The sequence below is a fragment of the Lagenorhynchus albirostris genome, chromosome 20 (assembly GCF_949774975.1).
Source record: "Lagenorhynchus albirostris chromosome 20, mLagAlb1.1, whole genome shotgun sequence".
Classification (NCBI taxonomy): domain Eukaryota; kingdom Metazoa; phylum Chordata; class Mammalia; order Artiodactyla; family Delphinidae; genus Lagenorhynchus; species Lagenorhynchus albirostris.
The window spans coordinates 30,572,642-30,597,505 of record NC_083114.1 but is presented as its reverse complement, the minus strand read 5'-3'; the positions used below and the strand labels follow the sequence as shown (position 1 = coordinate 30,597,505).

At 39.0% G+C, this 24,864-nt stretch overlaps 1 protein-coding gene and 1 pseudogene across 14 annotated transcripts in view; one reads left to right on the top strand and one right to left on the bottom strand.

Moving 5' to 3' along the window:
* TRIM37 (tripartite motif containing 37) overlaps positions 1–24,864 on the top strand; it is a 151,156-nt gene that overhangs the window by 99,460 nt on the left and 26,832 nt on the right. For 7 of the 14 annotated variants that reach the window (XM_060133969.1, XM_060133963.1, XM_060133962.1 and 4 more), the window contains 5 exons: positions 2,350–2,478; positions 2,821–3,010; positions 4,886–5,004; positions 14,258–14,368; positions 15,689–15,767. In XM_060133969.1, coding sequence (XP_059989952.1) covers positions 2,350–2,478; positions 2,821–3,010; positions 4,886–5,004; positions 14,258–14,368; positions 15,689–15,767 — 628 coding nt within the window. Of the gene's footprint in view, positions 1–2,349; positions 2,479–2,820; positions 3,011–4,885; positions 5,005–5,747; positions 5,855–14,257; positions 14,369–15,688; positions 16,959–24,864 lie in introns of those variants that run through there. The other 7 variants (XM_060133971.1, XM_060133966.1, XR_009537529.1 and 4 more) reach the window with 6 other exon arrangements.
* On the bottom strand, positions 979–1,986 carry LOC132511423 (palmitoyl-protein thioesterase 1-like; annotated as a pseudogene).

Genomic DNA, 24,864 nt, shown 5'->3' with positions numbered 1-24,864 from the left:
AGGAGAAAAGGGATATGGAATACTCCCTAAGCTTTTTGAGCAAACAATCTTTTTTCACAGAACAGAGCAGAAGTAGTTTGAAGTGTGCAGTAATCTCAGGTTTTTGAGCCGGAAGTTAGAAAGCCTGATCTCTTCACAGTTTTCCTCCCATTCTTTGCTAATGCCAGCAATAGAGTGACTCTAGAATCCAGACCACAAGTCATATTTAGAAAGGACAGATTCATCAAGGATGGAATGGAAGGAGCCAGCTACCTCCTCCTTTTTCATTTTACATTTTTCTTTAAACCTCCCCCTCCCCGTGTAAGCTAAGCAATAGGTACACTTCCTCCCTTAAGCAATCCTTGGCTGCTATTTCCCTGCTTTTGTGACAGAGCAACTAATTCATCACTACCTGAGGAGACAAAAAAGTGCTACCAAGGCAAGATGGTGGGCTGCCGGAATTTGTCTAATAATAGCTAAAACACCACAAAAAGCAGCACACTCACAGAGAGGAGGACAGCCTCAAGAAATAATGTGGACACATCATCCAAGCAATACTTTTCCAAGCACTGGTCAAATCTCCACCAGCACAACTGAGAAAGCATTTATGTGAATACCTCAGGCCTGGGTACTGGCCTCTTGGTTTGAGATGTGGCTAGATTTTCCTGAGAAAGGCATCTGCCTTAGACTCTATCTCATTGGTTTACTTTGTTCAGTCTCTTCCGGGCCTGGGCACAGTTCTGCCACTGACCTGCAGCGAACTCCTAATTCCTAAAACAGTCTGACCACATCAAAGAGTTGTAAAGCAATCTCCATGGTTATTTAGCTAATTAAACTTGCATTCAACATCATATGCTGATAGGATGAGGCAAAGGATACGATTCCAATCTTGGATCTTTCCAAGCAGGGCATGTTAGACGGTGACAAGAGAAGGATTAGTTGCTAGCTGGATCTGAGCTCAGGCTTGGCCATGGAGGGAACTGGTTTGGAAGTTGAGGGGTTCCCTGAGCTCTGGTGCAAACTACAACGGTTTCACTCAAGGAAGGGTATGATGTGGGCATAAAACCATGCTTCAGACCGTTGAAGATGGTCCCCTTCGAGAGCCAGGAACACCAGCTGTCCTGCGTTGTCCATTGCCTTTAGCCCCAGGGGGTCCTGTGTGTACAGGGTGCTCTCCTGTAAGGGAATGATTTCCTTGGCTTGGCCACTTCTGTAAAATCCAAACCACTCAGAATCCACGGGGTCCACAGTGGAATCATTGAGGAATTTCACCACCACAAACTTCTTCAGGGCCATCAGGTTCTTCTTGTAGGACTCATTGACACCTCTCTCCTGATTAATATCTGCCAAGAAGATGCTGTGGTTGCTATGTCCTTCTTTATGGGGTTGTGCCAATATTCTGCTTGCACCAGGCGTTCTTGTATAGCTTTGTTGTAAGCTCCAGCATTCACTGTTTTTCTGATCAAGTCACAGATGTGAGAGCTCTCTCCTGGGCAGTGAGGGAGTCCAAAAACACCTTGATGTTGTCCCTCAACTGAGATGAGATTGATCATAGGAGCATCTCTGAGCCACTGCCCTCAGAAATTGGCCTCCCTAGGAGAATCCCATAGCATTGTAGCCTTGCTGCAATTTAGGATCCTTAGCAAGAATCTGACACACCATTTTGACTTGGGAGTTGACATTCAAAAAGAAGCTGTCCTCTACCAGGATCTTCCCAATCTCTAAAGATAAGACGTAAATTCCAGGTATTTTCTTCTCAACCATTTGTTTAATAGTGCCCGTGCTTAAGGGATTACAACAGCTGTCTCCCATCCCATGCCAGATCACCAGGGGCAGTGGTGCTGGCAGGTCGAGGTGCCCCAGCACCAGGGAAGTGCAGGACCCCGGCAGGAAAGTGAGAGCCCTACTTAATTCATTTTAAGGCTATACATTTTCCTCTAATTACTGTTTTAGCCACAAACATCTAGAAGTATTATAATTGTGGCTTGTTTCTAATTTAGCGTTCATTTCTTTTTAATCCAGTAATATTCTACAGTTTCCAAGTGTTTTGGTGGTTATTGTTCTGTTGTTAATACTTAGTTTAATTAAACTGAGATTAGAGTTCATGTCTGGTACGATTCTTCTTTTGGAGTTCACTGATAATTTTCTACTTTTGTAAGTTGAGACTGTTCCACAAGCAGCAAAATAGGAATACCTTTGGCATAAAACCCCAAATAAACCAGTTGGGACCAGAGTGTTCTGTTTATTTTTGGACACAGTAGATGGGAATACCTTTCATGGATGATAAGATTAAATCTTTCTCTGACTTCCTAGGTAATAAGTTTTGTGCTATTTTATCATAATCAGAAATATTTTAAAATGTCTTTACAGCCACAAATAAGAAGAGTAATTCACCCAAGCCAGCTCGGTCCAGTATAGCAGGTAGTCTGTCACTTCGAAGAGCAGTAGACTCTGGGGAAAATAGCCGTTCAAAGGGAGACTGTCAAACTCTGTCTGAGGGTAAGTTTGGAGAGTTTAGAATGTGATCTTGGTGGGTAGATGTCTGTTACTCGAAATTGATCTGATGGTATAGCTTTAGACCTCTAAAGGCACCAAAAATGCTGAAACTCAATTTGAAAGTTCCTTGATCACACAGAACAGACCCATCAGTAAGAAAGTGCAGCCATTAGACCGCATATTAAATAGTTGGCATCAAAAAGACTAGGTTATATTTTAAAATTGTTTTTGAGTTTTCCTGCAGTTTAAAAATATATGTATAGTGAGATCTCCTAACGTGGAAACTAGAGAGAGAACTTTTTGTTTGTTTGCCTTCTTTCTGAATATCCCCTTCATTTTTTGTAGGCTCCCCAGGAAGCTCTCAGTCTGGGAGCAGGCACAGTTCTCCCCGAGCCTTGACACATGGCAGTATCGGTGACATTCTGCCAAAATCTGAAGACCGGCAGTGTCAAGCTTTGGATTCAGATGCTGTTGTGGTTGCAGTTTTCAGTGGCTTACCTACTATTGAAAAAAGGAGAAAAATGGTCACCTTGGGGTAAATTAAGTTCTTTTGTTTATGTAATGGAATAATAGCTAATAGTTTTGTTTGGCACTTTAAGTCTACAACGTAATGAACATAATAAACTTCTAGTTTGTTAATTTTTTAGCAGACAGTTTATTTGTTGTATTAAAATGTAACTTCAAGCATCAGAGACCTTACCTTTTTCTTTCTTCACAGAATGAGATAGTACCAGAAGTTCAGTTTGAATACATTAGAGCTCATTTTCACTGAAGTTAGGATAATAATGTTATATAACCTTGGGTGACCTCTGCCTTGTGACATTTTTGGGTCAACTTTTTTTTCCATCTGTCCCATATTTTTCAAAGACATTTGTGCTATGCTATATTATGTCCCATAGGTCTTTTACATGAATTTTGTATAGAACAAAGCACTTCTGGCGATTTTATTTTAAAACTGCTTTTCTGCTTTCATCTCACCCTTTTTTTCCCTTTTATGAAAGTGTCCTCAAAACACATAGTTGGAATTTCCCAAAAGGATATATATATGTGGTCATCAGTACCTTTATCTCTCTCCCAGGAAACATAAACTCAAATCCCAGTCATGTCACCCAAACATAAACTCAAATCCCAGTCATGTCACCCAGTCGACATTGTCAATTAAACTTCCATCCATTTAAAAGAGAGTGATTATGGAATGTATTGTCTGTGAATGTGCTAGATGAGCCATTAATATCCATTTGCTGATCTATTATATGGATATTAAATACATTTCTAATTTTAAACAATGGAATAATTCTACCTTGGAGGCTTTGAAAAGAACTTTGAATTAAATTTAGAGAAAGATTAATATCCCTTAAGTTTACTTAATTGTATAGAGTTTTAAGATCTGGATAATTACCAAATCTAATAGGACAGCTGGTGGCTGTTTTCTGTTCTAGCTCAAGTTTAAGCAGTGGAAGGGTGTTACAATCATTGGAGGTTGTCTTGTCCTCCGCATTTCCTAGCCTGGTTTTATACATGTTCCTTTCAAGATGAAGCTGCAACTAGTTTTTATATTTTGTTATGGAGATTTATATCTGCCTTTAGTCATAAAGATTAAATGTGTACGAACGTGCACTTTTTTCTAGATTGTAAAATCCTATATAAATGTGTAAAGCTCATAGCTATAACCCTCATTTTACAGTTAATTACACTGCCAACCTGGGTCATGTGGTGTTTTCCAGCTTGTGTTTTTTTTCCTTGCCTGATTTAAGGTAGTGTAAGCAAAAATTTTAAATGCTAGTAATAAATGGTTCAAAAATGGAAGTTAAAGAATATTAAGTTAAAATTTCCCCATCTTTGTCTCCCATCTGCTTTGTTTTCCAACCTTCTGCCCACACACATTCCTGCTGTTTTTAATTTTTTGTATATGCTGTCTTCTCAGCTTTCATGCATATTTAAGCAATATTTAAGTGACCATATAGCTTTTTTAATACAAAAGGTGCACCTTGTTTTCTCACTCAGTATACCTCAAAAGTCTTTCCATATTGGTGAGAACATGTTATTAAGGACTTCTATTTATTTTTAAATTGGAATTCTTATTGAGATAATTGTAGATTCACATGCAATTATAAGAAAGAATAGAGGGAGCCTGTGTACCTTATCCAGTTTCCCCTAATTATAACATTTTGCAAAACGCTGATATATTATCACAACGAGGATATTGACGTTGATGCAATCTACCACTTTATAACCTTTCATTGTGAGTCTTCTAGTGAATCTTTTAAAAGTAAAACTTGAAATCTAGTATTAAACACCAGTGCCCTATACCCTACTTAGTTTGCTCAGTTTCTGGACAGGAAAAAAATCTAGATTATTATATCAGTGACTAGTTATACAAGAATATCAGGTTATTTTCTCCCTCTTTGAGGACTAGTGTTAAAGGAGGTCGTCTGGAAGGAATGCAAATGACTGATTTGGAAAATAATTCTGAAACTGGGGAATTACAACCTATACTACCTGAAGGAGCTTCAGTTGCCCCAGAGGAAGGTAAGGAATGGTAAAGTCATAGTTGGCGGGAGGCGAAATAATCTTTTTTTGGTGGTGGTCGGGAGTGGTTGGTTTAATAAAACAGTTACTGAGATGTTATCTACTATCTGACATGCTTGATCTGAAAACAGCATTTGTTGTGCCTCTGAGTTTGATTTACTAGGACATTAAGCACAATGGAAGGCAAAATGGATAATCGACTACATAAAAGGACATCTTACTAGAACGGGCATTTACAGGGAGAAAGTCTGCAGATACTTCATTTGCTCATTCATTAAATGTGTTATGCTACCTACATGATAGGCATTGAAGTTTTGCTAGATATGAAAAGATTAAATTGGATATGTTCAGTGTCTTACAGGAAAAAACATGCCCCCAAACAACTAAATAGAATATTAAATGTTAAGTACCTTGTCTTTTAAAGTCAGTCTTGATTAATGTTTATAGATTACTTTGCTCTTTTAGAAGGATTCCAAACTTTAACCATTTAAAAAATCCTTTATGGTAACTGACTTCTACTCTGCCAGTTCATTCTCAGTTACATTTCTAGTATTTGTCTACGTGTTCTTCCAGGTCCATTATTCTGTATCTGAAAGTGTAGAAGACTTTTTTGTAATTTTGAGTTAACAGAAGGTGCTTGAAACAAGGCTATGTGTGTTGCCCTTGCTTGTCCTTTATATGTTAGCAGAAAAGCATGTCAACTTTATTAATGATATTTGACACTGAGATTTTTCATTTCTTAGTGAAACTCTGCCACCTACCACCTCTGCACTTATTTGAATTTCAACGATTGATGAATTGTAGCTCAAAGCATATATAAGAGGTGCCAGCGTCTACCTCTGACTGCTCTGTGAGTGTGTGTGGGTGGTGGCATTTTCAGGCTTTTCAGTTAAAGAACACTAAACATTTTGGTCTTCCATCTTAGTTGGTGCTCCTGTGGTGGGCAGCATTATTTCAGTAGAAATTAAATGGAAAGGATTTTCAAAGTGAAGTGTTGATTGTTAAAACAACAGGAAAAATATATTATGATTGATCTTTATAGAAAGGACCTATAAGGATTAGCTAGTAGGGCTTAGCTAGTTTCCATGTATTTATACATACTGATTATAGATGGTAGTGGCTTAAATTGTTTTAGCATGTGCTGGAATTATAGGCTCCTTCTATTTATGCACCATTTGTGAAATGCTTCTAATTTGTCTGGCATTGTTTTGATGCTGGTGATAAAGTAATTCCTGAACCTACTGTTTAGTTCAGGGTTTCTCTACCTTGGTGCCATTGACATTTTGGGCCAGGTGATTCTTTGTATTAGGGGCCTGCCCTGTGCATTGTAGAATGTTTAGCAGCATTCTTGGCTTTTAACCACTAGGTGCCAGTAGTACCTCCTCTGAATTACAGTAACCAAAAATGTCTCAAGACATTGCCAAATGTCCCCTGGGAGGCAAAATCATCCCCAGTTGAGAACCACTGGTTGAGTTGAAAACTCAAACCAGGGGTGACAACTCCTTAAGAATCACTTGCCAGGGTGGGTCATAGTTACAGATGGGAGCAAGTTGTCCTCAAGTATGCTGGGTATGTGTTGGTGGTGGTGGGAAGGGAGCAGGGAGAGCAATTGAAAACCAAACAACAGGTGTTAGAGACCAGTTAATAGCCAATTATGATATGGAATGATGAGTGCTGTGATGGGGTATATAGGGAGCTCAACTAACAGGTATGTAATAATAAAAATAATAGATAATATTTGCAAGCCCTCATTAGGTATTAAGACTGCTAAAGACTTTACCAGTATTATGTTTTCTCAGTACAGACCTACATGGTTACTTTATTATATTGATTTTACAGGTGAGTAGGCTGAGGCCTAGAGATGTAAGTTACCTTACTCAAAGTCACAGAGCCAATGCTCTTAACTGTCACCTCTCTACCAACCTAGTCCACACTTGGAAAGATCATCCTAAGGGATGAGTATGAGTTAGTATGAGTTGTGAAGACTGGTGAAAGATGAGGCCAGAGTGGAGGCAGAGGTCAGATCATGAGGAATTATACTGTATGTCTAGCTAGAATTTGGACTTTGTCCTTTGAATGGAATATAAGCAAGCAGTGAAATAATAAAATTATGTTTTAAAATTCCTACTCTAACTGAGTTGGGGACTGGGAATGGGGTGTGGAACTCTGGGGACAGGAAGACTGGTAAAAGAAGAATGTTAAATTAAACTTGGACTTTTAAATTTCAGCCTTCATCTCATAAATTTACATTTTCTCAGCAGTTTTTCTATGTAAATAGCTAGTTAGCACCAAAAAACCCCCTAAGTTTTGACATTAGTTCCATTTCTTTTTTTAAAGCTAATCGTCAACAGCTTATCCTAAACTGGAGAAAGGCATTTGCTTGGCCACATTTAGGATCTGCTCTGCACTTTCAAGTCTTTGAATCTGAGATTTAGTGCTGTCAGTGTTACTCAGTAACACATTTTTTCTTATGTAAGGAGTGTTGTAGTGATGCAAAGCACCTAGAACTCAATAAGAAAAGTTACTGTAAACATGCAAATCAGTAGTGCCAGGAAAGTCCACTATTGCAATTTGTTGGTATCTAAACAGCTTATTTACTGCTAGAGTCCCAGGATAGGCAGTGAGGAGACTAATTGATAAGGCTGCAAGAGGGGAATAGGTAAACTAAAGGAGCTCTGTGCCTTTTGAAATTTGCTTTGTGAGAGGAGAATGGGGCCTTACTTACTGCTGTGGGTATATTCTATCAGCAGGAGCCAGTTCTCAAGAAAACCTTTACTTTTCGCACCGGTAAGCCTTGGTGAAAAGTTGAGTGGGGTTGTCTTACATCTGTGCTTAGGAATAACGAGCCTCTTTATTCTTAAGCAGAATGCCTAAAAGAAAATTTTCTGTGGTAGGTCACTGTAAATTGGTGTCTCTTTCCTCTCCTCTTCCTCCCTCCCTACTGCCAGGCTGTTTGAAGAAACTTTAAAATTTTTTTAAAGTTTCCAGTTTTAAAGTTTTTAAAACTTTAAAATTCTTTGTGTTTACTATTTGGGAATTTGGGACAACTAAAGTGGTCTCTTAAATGTTCCTGAGAGTCAATAAAAAGTGACTTTTCTTAGACTTGACAGTCATCAACAGGCCTTTTCCTTTCTAACTGGGATCATATGGGACAACCTTGTGTTAATCTCCTAGTTAATGGCTGCATTGCAAAAATCTTGATTTCCTTCTCACACCCCCCCCCACCCCAATTGATACCTACAGAATTCCTTAGGTAGACCGGTCTCTTCCTTGTTCTTTCTAAAACTGGAGACTATGCAATTGACTTCTGCTGAATTAGCACAGTCCTTTTCAATTAAGTCAGGGGTGTCACCCATCCCAGGGAAAGCCATGGCATGCCTATTGCAAACCTTACTGGCACCCTATCTAAGAGTAGTACACAAGTCTGATGCTCCAGCATTGCTGATCCCTTTTGGTATATCAATGAAGACATAAGTTACAAAAACCCAATCAGCTGGTTTAAGCAATAGGAAGATTTACTGTCTTGTATTAACAAGAAGTCTCACCTAACTCTGGTAGGGCAGTTTCAAGGTTGGAAAATTTACCTGCTTAATGTCATCAAGAACTCATTTCCTCCCACCAGCCCCGTCCCCCCATCTTTTGCTCTGCCATTCTAAGTGAGTTGGCTTAGCTCCCCTCAGGATGGCAAGGTGGTTGCTGCAGCTCCAAACTTTATATGGAGTCAGAAAAACATTCTGGGAGTAGGGGAGGATTATTTCATTTTATATGTCTCTGTTTATCAATGTTTATCAATGAGAGCACATCTCATTAATCAGTAGTGGAAAAAAAAGGAAACTTGGCAAAGTCTGAACATTTGGTTCCCCTCCCTGATCCATTCCACGTGGCCACTTGGAGAAGGGAAGACGGCTGAACAACATTGAGGTTCTGCTGGAAAGGAGGAAGGCAAGTGAAGCATTAGTGTTTGGTCTACCAGGTGGTTAATGTATTTTCCAAGCAGCTGAAGTTTGAGTACCCCTGAATAAGGGCGTTATAACTCAAAAGTTAGCTTTGGACTACTGAGCATATAGTGGATACTCAGAAAATATGGTAGGTGATTGATATAGAAATACCTTATTTCACATTTTACTTTAAGATGCAGGGTTGATTTTGGGGTTTTTTTCCCCCCACATGAACATCTCTGAAGCATCTTCCATTTAATGGTATCTTACAATAATTATCATTGACAGCCAGTTTTGTGAAAACTTGTTGACACCTTCTGGTGAGATTAAGAAAGGTCCTGTATTCAAATTTCTTATAGTTGGTGAAATATCACTAGTTTGCTTTAACCTTAATGCAGTGGGTAGACATTGCAGTGTATGGGGCAAGGCACATAGCAAATAGCTTGTGACCTGTTACTTGACAGTAGCTACTTTCATTTCCAAAAAATGAAAGTATTTGACCTTATGTTGTGTTTACTTGCTCTCACTGATGTCAATGGGTTGTACAGGACCTGGTGACCCCATAGGTCAACTATTAAGCTAGAGGTCAAGAGACCAATTTGTTTTTCTCATTACATTCACAGAGCTAGGGAACTTCAGATCTTAGGACTTGATAAAAAAACAAGTAGTGTTTTCATGCAGGAATTTGTTTCCAACGCTTCTTGGGAAATGCATGTTTTTCTGAATCCTAAGAAAAGTAAGTCAAGAAATCAGAAAACCGGAAAAAATTATTCTAGTTCTCCTGTTAATCTTAACAGTCAACACAGAAACATGGGGACTTCCTGGCGGTCCAGTGGTTAAGACTCCACGCGTCCACTGCATGGGGCACAGGAACAGTCCCTGGTCGGGGAACTAAGATCCCACATACTGCATGACGTGGCCAAAAAATGAATTAAAAACAAAACAAAACAGAAAAAAACAGAGAAACATGACTGCTTTGGAAGAATCCACTGATGGCAAGTTGAAAGTATAAACTGGAAATGCTGGTACCTAGAATCAAAGGTTAAGATCAATGGGAGCACCTTGAAAAGAAGCAATTGCAGTCAAATCAGCCCTGGCTATAGCTGTTGCCATTTTATAAGTATGTGTTCATGGCCCCGTCTGCTGCTATGTAAATATTAATGAGTCTATACTATACTATACAGGAATCCTGTGAGTGGTGCTCCAAGAAATAGGAAGTTTCAAAAGCAAAAGAATTCCTCATATTGGCATTTTTTTAAATAGATTTATTTTTGGCTACGTTGGGTCTTCATTGCAGCGCACGGGCTTTCTCTAGTTGTGGCGAGCGGGGACTACTCTTCGTGCACGTGCTTCTCATTGCGGTGGCTTCTCTTGTTGCGGAGCACGGACTCTAGGCGCACGGGCTTCAGTAGTTGTGGCGAGCGGGCTCTAGAGCGCAGGCTCAGTAGTTGTGCACGGGCTTAGTTGCTCCGCGGTATGTGGGATCCTCCCGGACCAGGGCTCGAACCCGTGTTCCCTGCATTGGCAGGAGGATTCTTAACCACTGCGCCACCAGGGAAGTCCCCATATTGGCTTTTTTTTTTTTTTTTTTTTTTTTGCGGTACGTGGGCCTCTCACCGCTGCGGCCCCTCCTGCCGCGGAGCACAGGCTCCGGACGCACAGGCCCAGCAGCCACGGCCCACGGGCCCACCCGCCCGGCGGCAGGCGGGATCCTCCCGGACCGGGGCACGAACCCGCGCCCCCTGCATCGGCAGGCGGACTCCCACCCACCGAGCCACCAGGGAAGCCCCCCCATATTGGCATTTTTGATGTGATTCCATGTAGTGCTATAAACCTTACTAAGAATTCTAAGTGTACATTATTCAACTATTACCCAGTAATGTTCACAGCATTTTCCAGTATTTGAATATTCACTGTAGGCTACAGTTCTTGTAAATACTACAAACTAACCAAAAATTTTAAAAGATATATAACTTTATTAGAGTTTGAAAAATATTGTAAGTGTTTAAAGAATAACTTGAGATTTGGGGAATTCCTGAGAATTCCAGTTCCTCGTTTGTGAATCCTGGAGGTTAATATATGTCAGCAGTTCAGAAACACTAGTACGAAGAGGTCAAATTTGTGCCTAGAATTTCAGTAACTCATGTGGGTTTGAGTTTTCAGCAGCAGTTCCATGAAGGGCCAGAAGGTGGAGGTGGTGCTTCATGCAAGTAGCTGGTTTATTCTCTAAACAGTTAAGTATCACTCTTGACTCTTGAGAGCAGGAATGTTTTTTCCTTTGCTTAGTAAGGAAATTTCAGAAATGTCCACACATCCAGCCTATCTTCAAAATATTTAAGGGAGAAATAGTACTACACAAACTCTTATTGAAAACAGAAGAGAAGGAATTCACCAGTAAAGCCATCTGGGGCTACAGTTTTCTTTGTTGATCTTTTTTTTTTTTTTCCCCCTTAAAATTTATTTATTTATTTTTGGCTGCGTTGGGTCTTCGTTGCTGCGAGCGGTCTTTCTCTCTAGTTGTGGCGAGCGGGGGCTACTCTTCGTTGTGGTGCATGGGCTTCTCATTGCAGTGGCTTCTTTTGTTGCAGATTACGGGCTCTAGGCGCACGGGCTTCAGTAGTTGTGGCTCACGGGCTCTAGAGCGCAGGCTCAGTAGTTGTGGCGCACGGGCTTAGTTGCTCCGCGGCATGTGGGATGTTCCCGGACCAGGGCACAAACCTGTCCCCTGCGTTGGCAGGCCGATTCTTAACCACTGCGCCACCTGGGAAGTCCCAGGGAAGTCCCTGTTGATAGTTTTTTAAGCTACAAATTTTGTTTCTTTAGTACTTAAAATACCTATTCAGGTTATTTTTACCTGAATGAATTTTGGTAGTTTGTGTCTATCAAAGAATTTGTCCATTTCATCAGTGTTCTTGATTTCAAGAGCATAAAGTTTTTTATACTGTTCCCTTATTACCCTTTTAATGTCTGTAGAATCTCTAGTGATGTCCCCTCTTTTATTCCTTTTTTTTTACTCTCTTTTGTCTTGGTCTGCCTAGAAGCTTTTCAGTTTTATTGGAGTTTTCAAACAACTCTTGTTTCAATGATTTCTTTTTCTTTTGTTTTCCTGCTAATTTAATTTCTGTTCTTTATTTCCTTTTACCCAAGTTTATTTACTCTTTTTTTTCTAGTTTCTTAAAGTAAATGCTTAGACCATTACTTTGAGGCCTTTTTCTCTTCTAATATAAGCATTTGATGCTGTAACTTTATCTTTAAGCACTGCTATAGCCACATCCCCAAACTTTTGATATGTTGTACTTTTATTTCCATTCAATTCAGAATGTTTTTCATTAATTATGGAGAATTCTTGGCCATTTTCTCTTAATATATTGTCTCTCCTTTGCTGTCTTTATGGCTGTCTAGTTGACACAGTTTGAACCATTCCTTTTTTATCCCTGTGTTTCTTAACCTCTTTTTTATAATGGCAATCTCATTGTTCTTAAAAACTCTGGTTAATTTTCTCAGTTCTGTCTTTAAGTTTTTCAACCTTGCCTAAATTCATCTATTAATAGTTTAATTTTAATGACTATATCTGAAAAGTCTAGTAATTAAAAAAAAATCTGTCCTTTTCCACATTAAACAGAATTTTGTACTCTATTTTGTGAAAAAATTCGTGGTATTGTCCTTCTATTTGTATATCTGCTGACTCTTACTTCAAGTAGATTGTCTGCCTTGTTTGTAAATTTTGATTGGAACATAACTTTTTGAGACTTTTTCTACCCCTTGTGAGAATCATCCCCCCCACCCCCCGCCACTATAATTGTTGTGACCTGGATTGTGGAAGCTTCCCACCAGAGAGGTCTTTTAAATATGTTTCAAGACTATTCGTGAGCATTTTTATATCTGCTTTAGTCTGTATTAGATAATTTCAACATTATCTCTGTCATCTCAGCACTGATGTTCGTTCTTGTCTTTACCTGGTTTTTCATACAGTGAAGCAATTTTGGATTGTATCCTGGACATTTTTAATATGATTTTATGAGACTCTGGGTCTTGTTTAAATCTGCCAATTTGTTGGTACTTCAAATTCTTGTCTACTCCAATATGCCTGTCCCTATTTACTTTTCAGAATCCTCAAGTAGCCACTTCATGCATTCTGTCCAGGTTTTATAGCTGCATTCAGTGGGAAAGATGGGGTGGAATGTGCTTGCTTCATTTTACCTAGAACCTTCCCTCTAGAGGAATAAATTGCTTTATTCGGATCACACTAGCTCCTGACCAGTTTCTATGTTACTTTCCTAAGATTTGAACCTCAACCTTAATCCCAAACTTAAATGATGCACACAGGCCTTAGTTTGAATTCTGAGGTGAGCTGAGCCCAGAAACAAGACAAAATTCCCTGCTGTCTTCCTGTGACAGTAGACAGAATTATTTAGTTTATTCTTTCAGTAAGAGTTTTAGCTTTTTGCAGGGAGTGCAGTTTTAGTCTCACTTTCAACTCCCTTTCTGTGGTGGATCCAGAGGTTTTTTTCCTATCCCCAACAGAGTATTAAAGGCTTCCGCATCAAGCTCTCTGGGGCAACTGCATCTACCCCACTAGTTTTCCATATCCTTTTTGTCTCTATACCTATGGATTTCCATTCGTTCTTTTAAATATAGCTGTTCATTAAAATTTTTAAGTTTATATTTTATCTAGCATTTATAAGGGTTTGTAGCAGAAAGATTTTCAGATTTTCTTGATCACTGTCTTGTTGAAACAGAAGTACTTTCTGTACTATAAAAATTCTATAGAACTTTTCTTTTAAAAACCTACTCATATGCAAAAAACAAAATTGGAGGCCCAAATGGGATAGTAACTCATTTATTGCTAAAATTACTGGAATTTTTTTATACACACAGCTAAATATAAGTGTAAATATGTATTTGTATTTATGAGTGTTTATATTTATATATGTTTTAGGCTAGAAACTGTTGAATCAGGATTAAAAGAGCTGTTATCTCTTATGACTCTTTAGGGGGGAAAAAAACCTATGTTTGCCTTGGAAAAAGTGTTCTCAGTATAATGAATTTAATACTGGCTTCAAATTCTAACTTTTCAGGTACTGTGGAAAGGGCAGTTTTAATTTTTGAGGACGAAAATAAATACTGCTCTAAATAACTAAAGAGAACTTAGGTTTGTGTGGTTACTTTTTTCTTTGTTTTGTTTGCTTGGTATCTTCTGTTTTCTTGGCATTCAGTGTGAAATTCACTAGGAATCTCAATTTATGATAGGGAGATTGCCTTTTTCTTGCAGTGGTTACTTGTCAGAAACATGTTCTCTGCTTCTTTCCTGCCAGGAATGAGTAGCGACAGTGATATTGAATGTGACGCTGAGGACGAGGAGCAGGAGGAGCGCGCCAGCCTGGGCAGATTTAGCGACTCCTTCATGGCACGGCTGCCGGATGAAGGTGCAACCCATGACGTCATTTCATGGGGATTAATTAAACCATCTCTTCTGCTGCTTCCTTTGCTTCTCTTTCTGCTTCTGCTTCTTCTGCTTTGCTGCTTCTGCTGCTTTTTCTTTTTTAAAATTATTGTCATTTGTGAGACGACATTCTGTGGGATAAACTAAATGGTGCGCGTACTGAAAAAATTTGGTAGGCGGTCAGACACCACCTAATGCGTGCTACTTACTGGGTGGAGCAAGTGTTGGCAACCTGCTTTGGTACAGCCCATGACCTGAGAATGGGAAAAAAAAAAAAAAAGCCAAACAAAAAAGAATTTTCCATGGAGAACATTTGTGGCCTGCAGTGCCTAAATATTTACTATCTGCTCCTTTGTAGAAAATGTTGCCAGCCCCTGGGGAGGTTTCAGATTTTTTTTTTTTTCTTTTCAGAGATATTTGTAGCCTAGCTAATAAGGGAACTTTTTTAAAGATAACTCTTTCTGACTTCTTAGAAATGCATGCTGATTATGGAATCATTGATTTTATTACCACTTCCTCCTAAAAAAGTCTCAGGAAAAAACTCACTGAGAGAAACCCATTGTTAGTATTTTGTTTTGTTTTATTTTAGGTGTACAGCATAATGATTTGATATATGTATACAATGCAAAATGATCACCACAATAAGTCTAACATCCATCCCCCATTGTTAGTATTTTATCCAGAGACCTTAACGATCAATCTGAGCATTCCTCTGTAAGAGTTCCTGGAATAACAGCATTGTCAGGCTTATGCTAATTGTCGGCTTTATATTTTACATATTTCTCTGATATTCTAGTGTCTTTTTTAGTACAGACTCAGTCACTTGATGATTTTTTAGGTATTAAGGTACTCTTAGCAATCTTCTCTGCTTATAGAAGAAGCAGCCAAATTTCAGGCAAGTTATCTTGAGTGCCGATGAGTTTTTGTAGTGATATTTGCATGCGCAGTTTAATTGGCTTTGAAATACATTTTATATTTACAAAATCAGTCCTTAGAGTGTACATCGTCATCGTTTCCTATTCCCTTCTTTAGCTGCTCCCATAGTGTCCCCAGGGCGACAAAGTCAGGCAATGCCTTTCATCTTCTAATTGTGGGCGTCTATTACACATTTTGGTTTTTTCTCCTTTATTTTCCCTTTGTGTTTGTTACACTTGACTCAGATCAAAAATTCTCTAAAAATAAAGATTTGTTCACAACCCAGCACATCTTTATCACTTAAATAACACACTTGGTAAGAGCGTTTCGAGATAAGGAAAAGAAAATACTGGTCTTTTAAAAATGTTAACTCTTTTTTTTCTCCTAGATACACGTTCCAGTTTTCCTGATGGTGAACAAATAGGCCCTGAAGATCTCAGCTTCAATACTGATGAAAGCAGTGGAAGGTAATTTTCAAATCAAGAAAACTGACTTGCAAGCTACCTTGAATTTTGCTGTAGTTGGTGCTCAAACTTGTCAACAGTCAGATAATCAGATTTGGTCTTATTTTTTTCATCATCTCTACTTGAAATAGTAATTCTGAAACTTTAGAAAGTAGCACAATTCTAGTGTAAGACATTAGTACACAGGAAAAAGTTGTGTGGGAAGAATTCTGTGTAATGTAATAAAATAACAGTGTAGCCTCAATTAATTTAGTAAATAGTATATTCATAAAAGGCAGTTTGTCTACTAACAGAAGGGCAATTAACTGCCAGGAAACGTACCTGGAGACAGTGCATGCACTCAGTAACCTGCTCAGCATCGGTGCTCTTCTGTCTTGGCTAGACACTCAGTTGTGTTTAAATGACCACCTTTATATTTTGGGTTTTAATTATAGTTTATAGTTTCACTAGTGCCTGTAGATTAGTGAGCAGAAATATTACTAATGTGTAGATTCTTCCCTGTAGACACTTTATGTGGATAACCGAAGTAACACTAGACTGAATCTCCTCTTTGGAATATGTTGACTGACTGAGGTTAATTTATTTATCTTTTCTTGTTTGTTCAAGTGCAGGCACACTAATTAATGACACCTAAGCTTTCTTTTGTGTGACCTTTACAAATGTAATTTTAAATGAATTAAGTTAATGTGGATTGGTTATGTTTCTGGTCGTATGAACACATGTAAGAACATTTAAAATTATTTCGTTTTTCTGCTTCTTACTAAACAATTATAATGTAACGGGTATTTTAAAACCCTGTTTTCTCCTTTATTTTCATTAGTTGGACATTGATTTCAGTGTCAATACATTTAAAGATTCCTATATATTGTACTGTGGCTTACATGAAACTGTGGTATAAAGTTTACTTTCATACTCAGAATTAGTCCAAAATAATTGCCAAACTTTATCATTGTTCTCTTGCATTTGTTTTTGAGCTGCTATGCTATTTGTGAAAATTACACTGAAAGTTGACTAAGAGACTATTGAAAAAGCATGAATATATACACGTGAGAGGCATCTCATCTGCTTATTTTTTACTTAATGAATATTGTTCCCCTTTCCATGTCTAGTGTCTTGCCGAATGCTGTGTGATTCATGGTTTGCTTTTCTTCAAAACAGTTGGCACTTTTTGTTAATAAAATGATGCTGAGAAAATGTTATGCCTCTGCAATTTATTAAAAGTGGAGCAGGAAGCCCCCCTTTTTCCTATTCCTATTGCCTGTGTATAATAGAGGATGTTGAGCTGTAAGTAGATGCATGGGGAAGTTAGAAGACTTATTTATGATCTCCATAATGTGTAATTAGTTGGAAATATTTAAGTAGTATAATCACATGAGAAGTTAAAATTTAGCATTTGCTTACTGCCATGATAGCTATTGGCTTGCTGTCGTATAGTTATTAGGTATCTTATTGTGCAATGCTCTGAAACATTACTGGTAAGTTCTTCACATTTCATTTTCTATTAGCTGGAAATGTATTTATGTTCATTACATTTTGATGAGATCATATTCTAAATCAAACTTATTTCTGTGCTACATTGTAATGGGTAAAACTATAATGTAAGAATTTTGCATCTTTAGTGTTGAGCAAATCATTGTAAGAACTGATTTTGTAGAGGTTTATTTTTTAATTGAGGCTTATCAGAATTCATAAAGACAAGAGTGATTGACTCTGCCTTGGAACTCTCACTATTGCGTAGCTGTTTCTTGACCTGTATATGATATAGAACTGAGTGCTTTCCAGTGTACCTTTATAACTTATTTTCAAAATATGGAAAACCACTGTGGTTAAGAACTAAGAGAAGCCAGAGAATAGACTGTTCATTTGGGGAAATTTACTTGTAAGAGCTTTTAGCACAAGTGATTTAATCGTGAGATTCTTTTGGGTCATTAATCTAGACAATAACTTTTTTTTTTTGAATTTTATTTTATTTTTTTATACAGCAGGTTCTTATTAGTCATCCGTTTCACACATCAGTGTATACATATCAATCCCAATCTCCCAATTCATCACACCACCACCACCACCACCCTGCTGCTTTCCCCCCTTGGTGTCTGTACATCTGTTCTCTACATCTGTGTCTCAGTTTCTGCCCTGCAAACCAGTTCATCTGTACCATTTTTCTAGGTTCCACATATATGCATTAATATACGATATTTGTTTTTCTCTTTCTAACTGACTTCACTCTGTATGACAGTCTCTAGATCCATCCATGTCTCTACAAATGATCCAATTTCATGCCTTTTTGTGGCTGAGTAATATTCCATTGTATATATGTACCACATTGTCTTTATCCATTCGTCTGTTGATGGGCATTTAAGTTGCTTCCACAACCTAGCTATTGTAAATAGTGCTGCAGTGAACATTGGGGTGGGTTCATGTGTCTTTTTGAATTATGGTTTTCTCTGGGTATATGCCCAGTAGTGGGATTGCTGGGTCATATGGTAGTTCTATTTTTAGTTTTTTAAGGAACCTCCGTACTGTTCTCCATAGTGGCTGTATCAATTTACATTCCCACCAACAGTGCAAGAGGGTTCCCTTTTCTCCACACCCTCTCCAGCATTTGTTGTTTGTAGATTTTCTGTTGATGCCCATTCTAACTGGTGTGAGGTGATACCTCACTGAAGTTTTGATTTGCATTTCTCTAATAATTAGTGATGTTGAGCAGCTTTTCATGTGCTTCTTGGCCATCGTTACGTCTTCTTTGGAGAAATGTCTATTTAGGTCTTCTGCCCAGTTTTGGATTGGGTTGTTTATTTTTTTGATATTAAGCCACATGAGCTGCTTGTATATTTTAGAGATTAATCCTTTGTCCGTTGCTTCATTTGCAAATATTTTCTCCCATTCACGTTCCTTATTAATTTTCCTTATTAATTTTCCTTATTAATAAACCTTATTAATTAATTTTTCCTTATTAATTTTCCTTATTAATTTTCCTTATTAATTTAATTAATTAATTTATTAATTATTAATTTATTAATAAGGTCCACAGGCTGCAGGATTGTAGTTCTTCTTGCTTCTGCTGTCTGCCCTCTGGTGGATGAGGCTATCTAAGAGGTTTGTGCAAGTTTCCTAATGGGAGGGACTGGTGGTGGGTAGAGCTGGCTGTTGCTCTGGTGGGCCAGAGCTCAGTAAAACTTTAATCCACTTGTTTGCTGATGGGTGGGGCTGGGTCCCCTCCCTGTTGGTTGTTTGACCTGAGGCGACCCAACACTGGAACCTACCTGGGCTCTTTGGTGGGGCTAATGGCAGACTCCGGGAGGGCTCACGCCAAGAAGTACTTCCCAGAACTTCTGCTGCCAGTGTCCTTGTCCTCCCGGTGAGACAGAGCCACCCCCAGCCTCTTCATGAGACCCTCCAACACTAGCAGGTAGGTCTGGTTCAGTCTCCCCTGGGGTCACTGCTCCTTCCCCTGGGTCCCGACGCACACACAAGTTTGTGTGTGCCCTCCAAGAGTGGAGTCTCTGTTTCCCCCAGTCCTGTCGAAGTCCTGCAATCAAATCCCTCTAGCCTTCAGAGTCTGATTCTCTAGGAATTCCTCCTCCCATCGCCAGACCCCCAGGTTCGGAATCCTGACGTGGGGCTCAGAACCTTCACTCCAGTGGCTGGACTTCTGTGTTCTAAGTGTTCTCCAGTTTGTGAGTCACCCACGCAGCAGTTACGGGATCTGATTTTATTGTGATTGCACCCCTCCGACCGTCTCATTGTGGCTTCTCCTTTGTCTTTGGATGTGGGGTATCTCTTTTGGTGAGTTCCAGTGTCTTCCTGTTGATGATTATTCAACAGTTAGTTGTGATTCTGGTGTTCTCACAAGAGGGAGTGAGAGCACGTCCTTCTACTCCGCCATTTTGAACCATCTCCTACAATAGCATTTTGAGTTGTCCTTCTGTCCTTTATTTGGGGGAAGTATCCATTGTGTTTTTTGTTTTTAAATTGTAAATGTTCTTAACCTTTACTCTTATTTTTAATGACCTTGAGGTCTTTTTAGTCAGTGGATTCCCATAATGGCATAGGGATATTTGAACCATAATACATTTTGGATCTTGAGTATTTTATTTGGCTTTTCTTATGCTGTCAAGTTATGTATAAAAGCAATTAGGAGCGCTGCCCTTGTTTTAGATGAATTGAGAATTGGTTGAGACCCTTTTACATTGGTGGAATTTGAGTTCACTGTGTCAGCAAGACTATTTTTGGTTGTTATAGCTATAGGAAATTTTGAAGGTATTTCTTTATGGTTGCACAAAAATTTTGTAGGGAAAATTATTTGAACTTAATTGGTATATTATCTTCTCATATATTTTAGAAACTCAAGCCATTTGTACCATATTCTGATTTCTGATTCTATATTAAGAATAAAGTCTATCTCTTGAAAAGCAAAAAATGTAAGCTTCTAAAGAAATGGTTTGTAACTGCCCTCCTGGCATAAAATTCTCTATTTTTATAATTAAAGTTGATAACAGGTTTCATGAAAAAAAAAAAACAAACTTGTAGGTAGCTAAAGGATGTACTCAAAAGCAGTTCTCCTGTGATGAAGAAAAGCATGTCCTGTCTGTTTTGTTGGGCTCCAGCTCACCTCAAGTATTGTTGTTTGTGAATTTAAAAATAGTAAGAAATGGGCTTCCCTGGTGGCGCAGTGGTTGAGAGTCCGCCTGCCGATGCAGGGGACACGGGTCCGTGCCCTGGTCCGGGAAGATCCCACGTGCCGCGGAGCAGCTGAGCCCGTGAGCCATGGCCGCGGAGCCTGCGCTTCCGGAGCCTGTGCTCTGCAACGGGAGAGGCCACAATAGGCCACAATAGTGAGGGGCCCGTGTACCGCAAAAAAAAGAAAAAGAAATATGCAGCATATACAAATTCACACAGTCCATTGAGGTAAACCTCTGGGGTTCAATTAACAAGTATCTGTCTGGCATTCCCTCTAGGGGTAGACGTCCACCTTGTTGTGTGAATCAGAACTTTATTCCTTTTTACTGCTGAATAGTATTTCACTGTATGGATGTATACGATTTATTCATTTACCCATTGAAGGACATTTGGGTTATTTCTAGTTTAGGGTGATTATGAACCTTATAAACATTTGTGTGTAGATTTTTGTGTGTGAACATAAGTTGTCATTCTCTAAGAGGGTAATGTTTGCCTTGGAGTGGGATTGCTGGGTATGTAATAGGGAATTTGGCCTTTGTCCCTGGTTCCGGGGACATAGCCTCTTAAGTCCTTGGACTTTCCTGAGCGATAGGAGTGTCTATGTTACTTATGGTGGATCCTGATAGCTTAGTTAATGAGATGACTCAGGATAAGGACTGGCCGTGCCAGAAAGACTAACCATGTGATTAGAGGATTGGGCCACTGAGTCACATGTTATCAGCTGAATAGTTTAGACTCATTGCTAGTGAGTCAGTAATGCTTATGTAATGGACATTGAAGCTCAGCTGAGCTTCCCTGGTTGGCAGTACTCTGTCATAAATTGATGTTTTGGGAGGGTAACATGCCCTCATCACAAGGAAGCTTCACACTGGAACCCTCCTCTACCTCACCCTACGTGTCTCTCCTTTTGCCAGGTTCTGATTGGTATCCTTTTGCTATAATAAAACTGGAATTGTAAGTATTTTCCTGAGTTTTGTGAGTTGTTCTAGTGAATAATCACACCTAGGGGAGGGTTGGTGGGGGACCCCAAACTTGCAGCTGGTATCTGAAGTGAGAGCAGTCTTGTGGCTGACTTTGCCTTTAACCTGTGAAGTTTAACCTAACTCCAGGTCGCTGGTGTCAGAACTCATTGCACTGAGTCATGTGGCAGGTATATGCTTAACCTTATAAGAAACTGCCAAGCTTCCAGAAGGCACTGCCGTTGCACTCCCACCCGCAACATATGAGGGTTTCCAGTTATGCGTATGTTAGACTGATACTGTTCTATAGCTCTTATATGTTCTGTTCTGGATTTATTTTGCTTTTGTTATTCTTTTTCTTGTGTTTCAGTTAAGGTAATTTTTATTGACTTATCTTTAAATTTACTGATTCTCTTCTCAGCAATGGTAGATCAACGGATCACCCCATCAAAGGCATTCATCATCTTTGTTACAGTATTTTTCATTTCTGGTATTTCTATTATAGTTTCTGTTTCTTTGCTGAAATCACCCATATGATCTTGCATGTTGCCCACCATTTCCACAACATATTAACCATAGTTATTTTAAATTCTGTCAGCTCCAAAATCCTCGGCATATCAGATTCTGGTTCTGATGGTTACTTCACTCTGTGTGTGGTTTTTTTGTTTTTGTTTATTTTTTGGAGTTCATGTTTTTTTAAAAATTTTTATTAGAGTATAGTTGATTTACAATGTTATGTTAGTTTCAGGTTTACAGCAAAGTGAATCAGTTATACATATACATATATTAACTCTTTAGGATTACACATATTAACTCTTTAAGATTCTTTTCCCATATAGGTCATTACAGAGTATTGGGTAGAGTTCCCTGTGCTATACATTAGGTCCTTAATTAGTTATCTATTTTATATATTGTAGTGTGTATATATCAATCCCAGTCTCCCAATTTATCCCTCCCCACCCCCTTCCCCACTGGTAACTAATTAAGGACCTACTGTATAGGTAGGTCCTATTTACAAACATAAATTTGTTTTTTACATCTGCAACTCTATTTGTTTTGTAAGTAAGTTCATTTGTACCATTTTTTTAGATTCCACATATAAGTGATATCATATGATATTTGTCTTTCTCTGACTTCACTCAGTATGACAATCTTTAGGTCCATTCATGTTGCTACAAATGGCATTCTTTTCTTTTTTATGGCTAAATAATATTCCATTGTATATACGTACCACATCTTCTTTATCCACTCCTCTGTTGATGGACATTTAGATTGCTTCCATGTCTTGGCTATTGTAAATGGTGCTGCCGTGAACACTGGGGTGCATGTATCTTTTCGAATTATGGTTTTCTCCAGATACATGCCCAGGAATGGGATTGCTGGATCATATGGTAGCTCTATTTTTAGGTTTTTAAGAAACCTCCATACTGTTCTCCATAGTGGTTGTACCAGTTTATATTCCCACCAAGCTCAAATTTAATTGGCTCAAGTTACAAAGGTCCCCAAGGAGGGCCTGGGAGGGGAGGCCCCTGGAGAGAACCTGGGAGAGGCAGGTTCCCTGCCAGTACCCACCACCCCGGTTAATTCACTCTTAAGAACACATCTTTTCTTGTTTTCAGATGCATCTGTGTATTTTGTTGAAAGCAGCACATTTTGTGTAGGGCAATAGATTGCTGAATGGTTTTTCTGCCTAAAAATGGGCAGGCCTTTCCTGCTGCTTAGACCTTTACTGCAGAATTTGAATTAATCTAGTTAGAAGTTGTGTTTGGTTTGAGGTTCACTGTTGCTGTGATTAACCTTAGTGGCTTCAAGTTCCTATAGCAATACATTGCATTCCTGATTGGGGATGGATTACCATAGCAGTGTCTCTTCCGACCTTGAGTTTAGGGCTTCCCTTTGTCCTGTGCCTCAGAGAGTTAAGTCTCTGATGCAGTTGTTGCTTTCCTGTCCTTCTCCCAGAAGTGTTCTGTTATTTGAAGCCTGACTGGAGGCAGGGGAGGGACTGACATTCTCGGATTAAGGGGAAGCTTTAGGCACTGTTTCAGGTTACTGTGTCTTGATACACTTGCCCCTCCACAGCTAGTTGTAGGCCCGGTGATATTCCTGCCTCCTCAAGAGTAGGGATTTTCTCCCCTGTTCCCTTCATCAGCTGCAGTGACTTTTCGTAGGTACCCTAAGGGTGGCAGCATTTGTGGCCCTTTTCCCCCATAGAATAACATTTATGTAGGAGAGATGGGAGAAAGGGTCTGATAGTTTCTTGACTCTCCCACATCCCACTGCTGGGTCCGCAACACAGTTGACCCTTAGGGCTCTTTCCAGTCTTTTCTTTGAGCACCTGGTAGAGTTTGCAAGAGAGTGCAGACTCCACTAATTTGTGCAGCTCCCAGGACTTCCCACTGTCCTGTCAGCACCAGTTCATTACTAACTCATGCTGAACAGTTTCTTCCAGTGTCTGCTTATAGCTATCCTATGTAAACGAGTGCCGACGGCTCGTCTTCCCAGGCAGGTGCCTGCCCCTCTTTAGATTTGGGCCAGTTGCAACCTCAGCTCTCTGATGGGTTTGAAAAGAGTCATAATTTGAAGTTAATCTGGACTTTTATTTATTTTTTTTCTTTTGTAAGGGTGGAAGCAATATTCCCTTTAGCTCTACATTTCAGAATTGGAAGCTGGAAGTACTGTGGTTTTCAAAATATATATAATTATATTTTTTGAATTAAAAACATAAGCGTAATTAATTTCACAATTCAGAAAGTAATGAGCCATTCTTAGTTTTCTATCCAAAAGAATTATTTTTCTTTTAATTATAAAGGTGATAAGATTATAGAAAGTTTGGGAAGTACAAAACTGAAAGAGCCATGCGTGTGTTTCTGTTCCTCTTAGTCCTTTCATAGTGATATTTTTAGATTTCCCCTCATTTATCGCTAGTTCCCATATTAACATATAGCCATACATGGCTTCATAGTCTTACAGAAGTTTCATAGAAGTTTCAAAATTCTGTCTAGGGAGGGTTAAGAGCAAATGGTGATATCTGTCATTGTATAGTTTGGGACATAAATTATATGGACTGCTCTGTTTCTAAAAACCTTTTTCTCCACTTCGCACATTTATGTGTTTTTTCCTATTACAGAGAGTCTTCTCTTCCATTCCTGCAGAGCCTCTGCCCAGCCAGAGCCCTTGCCTGAGTCCTGCAGGGCAGTTAAGTCTGTCTCCTTATGTGCCTCCCTGCCATTCAGTTTCATTTGATCCCACAGCAACTCTTATTTGGCTTGATTGCCCACCCTGAATGCCCTAGCTCCAGGATCTCCCAGTGTTAACAACTGGCAGGGACAACTTTTTCATCTTTGGTTAAATTCCAGTTACTCATTTGAAAGATGGTTTCTCCAAATACATGTAATTCCTGACATATTTCACATTTATTTTTTCCCTAGTCCTAAAGCAGGACAAGAAAAATCAGAACCTGT